A 10,063-nucleotide genomic window follows, 5' to 3' on the forward strand; every position below is an offset into this window, starting at 1 on the left:
GTCAGTTCTTCACTTTCTCTCTATAATTCAGTGCTTATTAGAAACCTCCCACAGCCATTTCCCAGGAAGACGTAGCTCAAATGAAGGCAGCTCAGTTTTCTATCTAAATAAATTGCCCTTTAGGGTTTTTCCAAAGTAAAAGCCCTCAAGAAGAGGAGTGACTACTGTTGACAGCAGCAGTTAAAACCATTTAAACCGTACTTATCGTTTCTGCTAAATTCTAGTCAGGATTTTATATTGTGCGAGGGGGTCTCTAGATTGAACTCTCCTCCCTTTAATAAGCTGCTATCAAGTCTAGTAGCGAGTTCTTGCTAAGAGCTTGATTGAGCACCAGAGAGAAACAAATCCACTTACAGTGCACTGAAATAATGTTGAAGTAAATAGACAAACAAATAAATGTCTCTTTATGTTGCAATGATCACAATGCATTCCACATTGACTGTAAGACTGTGTATTTCAAGCACCTTCAAGTCATTTAAGGTTTTGGAAATATACTGAACACAGAAATTAGGCCGCACTAAGTCAAAGCCGTAGATTTGTTTTGTTTGTCTATATTTGTACTGTATTGTGTCTGCGTCCCGGTTAAAGCAGAATTTGACTAATCAGCTTTCCTCTGCGTTCTCCCTTTTCTTTATACAGTCTCAACTCTTTTGGACAGCGTTAAATGCCAAGCATTAGAAATGTCTGCCCTTGCCCAAGCTCTTCAAAATTCCTGTGATGGTAGAACATGTTTTTGTGTGGGAGGGCTGTTCTGCCAAGCAAAGCTGTTTTGGTCCTGATTCTTTTTTTTTTTTTTCTCACAAGAAAATCTTGTTCTTGCATCACCAAATGCTACCTCGTGATGGGGGCAAACAAGAAAATAATAAGAGCTCACATATGCAGCCTCGCCGCCGTCACCCGTGTCTTTAACGCAGGTTTTTTATTGGACGTTAAAGCTGCAGTATGTGTCAGACACACTCTGATGTTTCTTTTTTAGACGCTTTCTAAAGTCGTACAGTGGGAACTCAAAAATCTTATTAACTTTCAGCACGTTCAAACCCCAAAACCACTGTGTACATTCAGTGAATTCTCCTCAATCTGTACATTTTCTAGAAGATTCCCCACGTCTTCACAGAGTCATTTAGAGTGAAAGACAATGAGGGATTTCTAGGTGGGGTTCTGGGGAGCCCCTTGGACATTTCTTAATGCTCAAAGCCCTATGACATTGCCTCACCTTATTGCAGCTGGTGTGTTGCAAAGCAAGAGAGCGCGTTACAGCTCTGGAAATTACCATGAAGCATGTGTAAGCCAGTCATCCATGTGGAGTTTTAGGATGCGCTGTCTCTTGAGGATTTATCGAAACATGATAGCATATGTGCCTGCTAAAAAAAGAGGAAGAGGGAATGCCCACGATGCCTGTCTAACACACTTGCACCCAGACAGAGCCCCCCAAACACACACACACACACACACACTAAACACACATATAGGCCTAATCACATGTGAAAAATAGGTTGCAGCAAGGTTAATATCTTCTCTTTTAGGAGAAAGTTTTTCTTCAATTTTGATTGTGCTGCTACCAAATATTAAGTTCTTCTTAAATAATTTCTTCCAGTATGTTTCACGTGTCAGGTAGGTAAAAAATTTAAAATCTTCCTGAGACGGCCAGTATCGCCCATATTTATTCAAATTGTACCTTAAACCCTCGATATGTTATTTTTCTGGAGTTTACAAGATTACCTTATGTGCTTTAACTTTCCATCAGACATGTGACTTCCAGTCTATTGCAACTTACCCAGATGATTCTTACCAGAAGCCACATCAGATACAGCTAATTAGGCAGACAGCTAGTCTCGCAGTGTATGTGTGTCAGAGAGAGAGAGGGGGGGGGGGAGTGAGAGAGCGAGAGAGCGAGACAGAGAGAGAGATAAAGGAAGAGAACACAAGCGAGAGAGTGAAAGAGAAGGAGGAGTGACAGAAAGGGAAAGAAAAGAGGGAAGAAAGAGACTCATTAAGCCAAGTTCCTCTCAGCACTCGTTCTGCTACACAGACTCTCTCTCTCCTCCTTTCTCTCTCTCTCTTTCTCTCTCACTCACACACACACACACACACACACACACTCAAAAACACAAAGCAGAAGTGGACAAAGACACACGGTTTCTGTCGCCGCAGTTGGCTATGGCTCAGGGCTCTGACAGCAATGACACAAGTTACAAGTCCCCATCTCCTGGAAGCAGACCGGTAAGTGTGTACTTTCATGTACTTTCTCGATAATGTGGCCAGTTTACCTGCTTTCATCTGAAGCTCTATGGGTGTGTGTGTGTTTAAATACAACTCCTGTAACTTAAATGCTACACATTTCTTCTAAACCTTAGATTGGATGTAGTGTTTGATGCATATTTGGTGGGCAGCAACAATCAGCGAGCTGGCTCTTTTCACAGCTCCTCAGAGTGTTTCACTTGCACACATGGGCTGCAGGCATGACTCGCTTCAAGTGTAGGCTTTTGTGAATTGCAAAATGTATCACTTATCCAAGCAGTGGGAATCCTTTGTTTTTGCAAGTCTTCAAACTGTGAATGATTTGAGAGCTGTCAGGAACAGCCAGAGTGGTAAATACAGTGTGTACTGTACTGTTTCTGTGCATGTGAGACTCATCATCCTCAGTGCTGACTGGTTTCACGTGTGCCACTCTTGTAGCACATTGTTGCTCCTGTTCTTGGTTTAAGAGTGTTGTAGAAATATAACATTCAAATGCTGTTTTTGTTACAAGTTACATGTTACAAGCTTGAGGGGGCTGGGGGGGGCTTTACTTTATGTGGCTAAAGCAGTTTTAAAGCAGTATCAGTTGTTTTGGGTTTTCATTATGCGTTAACGGACGTTATAAATAATTTGTTATCTCTTTGATGTACAACTGACTCAGCATTTTGAAATGAGTTTAGTTATAACGATACCAAGAAAATCGAGTGTTCAGGACATGAAACAGGGTGTGCGTTATACCTAAGCGATGACTCAGCCACTCCCCGACCCTGCCCTTCACATTCGTTGTTAAGTTTAGCCCATCTTCTGTCAAACTGTCATTAAAACAGATAACGCTTCCATTTCACACGTAAACCCTCCAGCAGGAGCCAGTGACATACACTGCCTCAGTCTGATCTTAATCAGCATTTTTACTTTTATCAGGTACAGGAAACTCTCTGTGCCTTTCACTTTGTCATTTGACGTTTATGAGTGTGCAAACAGTAACTATCAACACTTGTATTTTCATAGAGCTCCTCAGATGATGCAAAGAAGGTAATGAGGCGGGAAAAGAACCGGATTGCTGCTCAGAAGAGCAGGATGAGACAAACTCAGAAAGCTGACAGCCTACATTTGGTAAGGAGACTTTTCTCTGCAACACACACTGCCTGCTTCTTAAGACATTTGTCAAAGAGGATATTACATGTAAAACTGCTGTTCCTCAATGAAGTACTGCACAGTTTAGAAGGACAATCAAGGATGGAAAATTGAAGGATGACTCTGTACACAAGCTACATTTCTAGCCTGTTTAGTTTAGCAGATACAGCATTAGCTAGGACATCCTTACAAAAGTTTGTATATAGTAATGGAGGGAAATTTACAATGAATATTATCGTCTCAATATTTCCCATGAATAATGATAAAAGAGCAAAGTTGTCCAATAGAAGTCCATATGTGGATGTGAACTTACAGTGACTGTGTCTGTAATACTTTCTAAGTGCCCATGCAGCACTTTCAAGCATTTGGGAATGGGTTTGTACTATATTTACGAAATGCTACCTGACCATGTGGCGAATGTGTCATGGCTTCTGTTGGGCTGCACACTTGGACGCTGCTCTGTGTGTTTTCAGAAGCTTAAGGAATAAATTAGCACGTGTGGGCAATCACTCCCTTTTTGCAGCAGAATCCAGCACTAGAGATTGCAGCACTGAATTGCAGCGCTTTGCTCATTGCCCCCATTGTTCTTTAATGCAGCTTGTTTAATGTGATAGTTGGTCTTCGGTGTAAGAGATCCCTCTTGGTTTCAGCTTTTACTGCCAAGGTTCAGGTATTTGTCAGTGAGAGGCCACACATCTTCAATTTCTTTTCGCATCTTCAGTTAATTAACCGACCTGTGTATGCAGTAGGTCTACGAACATTATGGCTTTTTCTGAAAATATGTAATTATCTTATGAACATTTATAGCCTGCAATAACTCTACATGCTGTCACCTCTTACATCAGCACACATTTCAGTGTACTGACCACACAGCCACTCGCTGTGTGACTTCCTTGTACGAGCAAAGATGATTTGTGCTGTACTGTAATTGTGGAACCATTGTGGAACCATGAAAGCAGAGCAGCTGTTTCTGTGAACTTTATCAGATGAACTGAATACATTTTGACCTTCAGAAAAGCCACACAGTAGGCAGTAGTAGATCCATCGATTTGAGTTCACGAGAATCCTTCTCATGAATTACTGTTTGTCTCTAAATCTCTTTAAACCCTGTCATAGTCACAGAGACCAGGGGACCACAGCATACTCTGTGGTTTTGCTTTCATCGTCTCACTAGATAAACAGGAAGGCGAATTTTCCCTCTCTATGACACGGTGGCTTATTTCCTGTTTCTTCAGTAGTATTTTTTTCTTCTGTGTAAATGAACTTGAAATTGTATGTCGTGGGCAGGAGGGGAGAAAAAGACAGTCACTTCTTGTAAAACACTGATAGCAGTGGGCTGTATTTGGCTAAGTGACGCAAGTGCAGGGGTTTGCCCAAAGGTTCTGTGACAGTAAGGACCCACAGCTCAGTATTATAATCTTTCGGCCAAGGTACGATGACCTTTTCAGTTAAGTGGAATATTTCTCCCCTGCTATTCCCACAACAAAGAAAAAAAACATTTTGACGTACTGTTTGCTCTACTTATATTATTTTGAATGCGATCAGTACAAAACACCTTGTTTTGGAAAATCTACTTCCATCATCCAAAGTGTTAGAATGGCAACTTTTCAGTATATATACATTTACCTTACAGTGAAGTAGCTAAGGCAAACTGAGGTGTGCTGTGGGTTTTCTTTTCTTTTTTTTATGTTTTTACTAACTCCCAAGCAGCTTTTGGGCTTCATTCATTTCAGTATGTTTGTTTTTCAGGCCAGACAAATAAGTTGAATAAACTTAAACATTAATAGTTGCTCTACCTGAAAATAACGTAGTTTTATTACCAATGTTATGGTATAGTTGTAAAAACAAAACAAAAACGACAACATGATTAACACCAACATTACCACCTGGTTTCATTATTATTATTATCATTATTATTATTGATAATACCATGTTAAGCAGGTTTTAAAAATACATTTCAGCCTACATTACTCCCAACTATTTTCCAACAAATACCTCACATTTATTTGTATGTAATATATGCTATATATATTTGACTGGTCTTCATATAGCTTGTGTATAATATAAAAATGGACTTGAAGAGACTTGCTGGATATACACAGCCCATTAATTTTTTGTTGAATTATAATTCCACTGAAAGTAGACACGATGCCACCACAGATAACAAAGTAGGATATCTTCATGTTGATTCTCACATCTACTGAACTGAATGGAAACTTTTGGCTGCTATGAGTTTAGGAAAACATGACAGCGAGTCTCCAGCCATGCTAGCAGCTCTGTGAGGCTGTGGGTCTACTGCTACTGCAACCACCAACACCATGTTGTGGGAGAAGTGATAGTAAAACAAGACTATAAGAGTACACTGAATACTAATAGCCTGTAGAGTCTATAGCAGCGCTAGCAGCTCTGTGAGGTTGTACTGTGAGGCTAAATGCTAACGCCAGCATGCTAACATTCACCCAGTCACAACATGCTAATGTTTAGCTGGTATGGTGTTTACCCTAGCTTAGTTTAGTGTGTTAGCATGCTAACATTAGCTAGTTAGCAATAAACACAACACACAACTGAAGCTCTTGGTAATGCCATTTGTTTAGCAGGCCTGTAGTCATTAACTATAGTACTGAACACCTGATGGTGCTAGTTTAAAAGTGGCCACCAACTCATTACAAGTTATTTGAAAAGGTCGACCCTATCTAGATCCTGTGTTTGGTTTGTCCATTCAGGGCTACTGTAGAAAAATGGTGGTTCAACATGGCGAACTCTGTAGAGGAAGGACCCGCTCCCTCTGTAGAAGAAAATTGCTCATTGTAATCTTACGAAAACATTCTTATTTTCAGACAATTATACACTAATAAAAACATACCTATAGATATTATATAAAATTTCTGCCAATACATCCTCCTAAATATTACACACTGGACCTTTAAGATATAATCTGGACCAAACAGATGGACCAACAGATACCCATAGAGTGAATACACTCAAATAGAAATCATGCTTTGGAAAATGCTGAAGGGGAAAAAATACTTGAATTTCTAGTTAAGACTCAAAAACATGCAAAGATTTGGCTTTTCCTCGAAAGAGTATCACTTCTATGTCATTTTATCTGAATTATCTAACCACACAGCCAAACCACAAAAGTCACTTTCTGATCACTTATCCTGTCCCTGTGTGTTTCCCAGGAAAGTGAGAACCTGGAGAAGGAGAACGCTGCCCTGAGGAAGGAGGTGAAGCAGCTGACCGAAGAGGCCAAGTATCTGTCATCCGTGCTGAGCAGCCACGAACCTCTGTGCACCGGCCTGACTCCCCAGACCCCAGACCTCCTCTACCCTACTCATCACAGCAGCTACCACCACCAGCACATCACTGTACCACACTACCAGCACTGACCTGGATGACTACTGAGATGGCCGAAAGACGTCCTGCGAACAGATGACTGACCTCAATGGAGAGAAAGACTGACTGGAGATGTGTCTATAAATGTTAATCACTGTTCAAAACTGATCAAGGAGTAACATGACAGGCCAATATGTCTGCCAAACAATGACAGTATGGAACCCAAACTGTATGCAGTATTCAAAACTATTTATTTTGCTTCTGCTCATGTCTTTGCTTTAATCTGATAATATCAGTGATCTGTATGTGAACTTTCACGGCTCAATAAGTAGAAATATAAACCAGTCTATGTTTACATTGGGAGACAAAAAAACATACTGTATGTTCAGGTGACACAGATGACACAATATTTTTGTAAATTGCTTATTTTTTGTGTCACAGAGAGATCCTCTGTCACCTCGTCATATTTTGAGTTTCTTGTGTTTATTAATGTGTTTTAGTCTGTAAATGTGGATCGATAATGCTCAGGAGCTTTTTGACAGATTTGATTGTGGACAAACAAGAATGTAAAGTCAAGATCCTCAAAAAAAGGCTTTGGTTTACCAAAAAGAAACGACTGGCAGTGAGGAGGGGGCATTCAAAGGGGTCTTGACTTGTGTATTGGTGATAATGCTGGTACGTAAGAAGACCCAGCAAAGATATTTATTAAATGTAATGCCTTTTAGATGATTGTTTCTGACCTTGTTTCATGCCTGCATGCAACATGTAAAGTCTGAACTGGTGCTTGTAACAGGGTACATGTGGCCTTGGTGTTTTATTTCTTTGATGAGGGAGTCCCTAGATGGCACTGTTTACCATTATAAGAGATGCAGCAATGTTGTAAAGCACAAAAATAATAATGCACAGCCTGCCCTGCCTGGGTATGATTTCACATTTGTCCTTGAAGACAACTGATGCTTTCATGGTATTCACACTTTTTGTAACCAGTTTGTTATTAATAGGGCAAGAGGACCAAATAAATGATCAGTTATATTCAATTAGTTTAGACTGGGAAGTAAAGTAAAAGTTGTTATAATGGGTTGTGTGTGTTCTACATATCCTACGACAGATATACTGTATCAGAGAGGAAATCGCTGACATTTAAGGACTTTACCAACTGTAACTGAGAGATATCCCAGCGTTACAGGCTGCCCAGATAACACAAAGAACAGTGTATGAAACTCCGCCCTTGTGCCTGCGTTGTCCGACTTGTTTCAAGATCCCAAAGCGGTTTTTAGGTCCGGGTAGAGGGTCACAGCAGGCGCTCCTACACGTGTTAACACTCGGAAACTCGGCTTGAAAGAAAGGATCACCACCATTCATGAAATTAACTGTAACTTGTTTAAACTGTGCAAGCTTTGTGCGTAAGTTCGGCTGCTGAGCAAACTTCAACCCGAGGGAGGAAATGAATTTATGGACCCGGCAGTTCCACAGAAACTGGGAGTTGTAGAGCCGTCACTACTTGCTTATTAACTATTCAGATACACATACCGAAAGACATGTTTAGATTAACTTCTCCTTTTAGCTGAAAACATGAAGTTGTAGGCCTGTCTGTCGTTAACGTGACGCGCTGGATGTTCACCCATGAAACAGGGCGACTTTCAACCACTTTTAGTTCAGTTTGCAGTGGTCTAGTTGTTGAGTGAAAGCTTCATACTCCATGAGTATATTGAGGAGATTCGTTTAATATGAGCGAGAAACAAGCGCTAGGTGACACTAAACTAAACGAGGATCAAACCAAGACGGACTTGGAAAACCATGTCAAGCCGGAGGCGGGTGACGAGGCGCAGCGCGCCGAAGAGCCGAGTCAGCTGGACGGTCATGAAGCGCCACGACCAACCCGTCTGTACAAGCGGCGGTGGATGATTGTCCTCCTGTTCAGCTCGTATTCACTGTGCAACTCCTTCCAATGGATACAGTACGGCATCATCAACAACATTTTCATGAAGTTCTACAACGTGGACGCCTTCACCATAGACTGGATGTCTATGATCTACATGCTGACATACATCCCCTTCATCTTCCCGGTGACCTGGCTGCTGGACAAGAAGGGGCTTCGGGTCATCGCGCTGGTGGCCACTGCGCTCAACTGTGCAGGGACGTGGATCAAAGTGGCCAGCGTCAGACCCAACCTGTTCCCCGTCACCTTTCTGGGGCAGTTCTGCTGCTCGTTCGCGCAGGTGTTCATCCTCGGGATGCCGTCGAGAATCGCGTCAGTGTGGTTTGGTTCGGAGGAGGTGTCCACCGCCTGCTCCATCGGAGTCTTCGGGAATCAGGTAGGCGGTAAACCAGGCTGTCCTCCAGTCAGTAACTAGGTCAAGTGGTCTCTTCATCTACTTGATCACTGATTTAGACATGTAATAGCTCAATAACTAACCACTGATCATATGGACATCCCCACGTCTACTTGGCACGTGTGCGTAATTACGCACGTTCTGTGCACCCAAGCCACAACACTGCATGCTGAGAATGTGGGGGGATGAGTGGCAGCAGTATACAGTGAAGCAGCATGCGAGAAAATACATACAGTCATTTATATGTAACCTTTCATGGAGGTGTTGTAGCTCACTGTACAGAACAAACACGTTGTATCAGTGAGAGATGAAGACAACAGTTCATTTAATCAGGTTTTAAACTCAGCAGAGAAATCAGAATCAGAATCAGAAATACTTTAATAATCCCCGTGGGGAAATTACTTGAAAGGTGGGTAAGAAACAAGAGGAGAGGGGAGGGGAAAACAGAAAAAACAGATCCCTACACATAGATGAAACTCATTTCTCATCATTCCTCAACATGAAACACAAGGATATTTGTTCCTAAGAGACCATAATAGCAAACACACAAAGGATACCATGAAAACAAGCTGTCTAAATGAAATACAATAGTGAGAGTTAAAAGAAGCAACTGAACACTTTATAATTCAATGCAGATGAGTCTGCCCTAGGGGGAACAATAAAAGTACAATAAAAAGTCTAGTTTATACAGTTTTGTCACAGCCACACTGACAAAGTATCTCTTGTAGCTGTGAGTATGTTCAGATGTCCTCAGATCCTCTGGAAAAGCTGGTATTCCACATATTTTGGTCCTGGTCCAGGGAACACCTAAGGAGGAGAGTTGGAAAAATTCTTAGAAAGAACATCAAATATATATATATATATATATATACACAGAGCACACATATATATACTGATATGTCTTGTGTGATAGAAAAACCAAACAGTCATCAATACCTGTACTTGGTGGCATTATGTGCTCTCACTGCAGTGTATTCAAAACGTTCTTTGTTAGACCAGAGAAGTCTGCTAGAGATACTGTA

At 41.3% G+C, this 10,063-nt stretch overlaps 2 protein-coding genes across 3 annotated transcripts in view; both read left to right on the forward strand.

Moving 5' to 3' along the window:
- Positions 1–1,921: 1,921 nt before the first annotated feature.
- On the forward strand, positions 1,922–7,735 carry batf (basic leucine zipper transcription factor, ATF-like). Its single transcript, XM_035678865.1, has 3 exons — positions 1,922–2,220; positions 3,247–3,351; positions 6,555–7,735. The coding sequence occupies exons 1-3, from the start codon at positions 2,158–2,160 to the stop codon at positions 6,759–6,761; spliced, it is 375 nt and encodes a 124-aa protein (XP_035534758.1). The 5' UTR covers positions 1,922–2,157; the 3' UTR covers positions 6,762–7,735.
- Positions 7,736–7,959: 224 nt separating this feature from the next.
- flvcr2b (FLVCR heme transporter 2b) overlaps positions 7,960–10,063 on the forward strand; it is a 20,430-nt gene continuing 18,326 nt past the window's right edge. Inside the window, exon 1 of one of the 2 annotated variants that reach the window (XM_035678730.1) lies at positions 7,960–9,023. In XM_035678730.1, coding sequence (XP_035534623.1) covers positions 8,436–9,023 — 588 coding nt within the window. In that variant the 5' untranslated portion in view covers positions 7,960–8,435. The remainder of the gene's footprint in view (positions 9,024–10,063) is intronic. The other variant, XM_035678733.1, reaches the window with a different exon arrangement.

Source organism: Morone saxatilis, unplaced genomic scaffold (genome assembly GCF_004916995.1).
Source record: "Morone saxatilis isolate NCDOM2014 unplaced genomic scaffold, NCSU_SB_2.0 Contig7, whole genome shotgun sequence".
Lineage (NCBI taxonomy): Eukaryota > Metazoa > Chordata > Actinopteri > Moronidae > Morone > Morone saxatilis.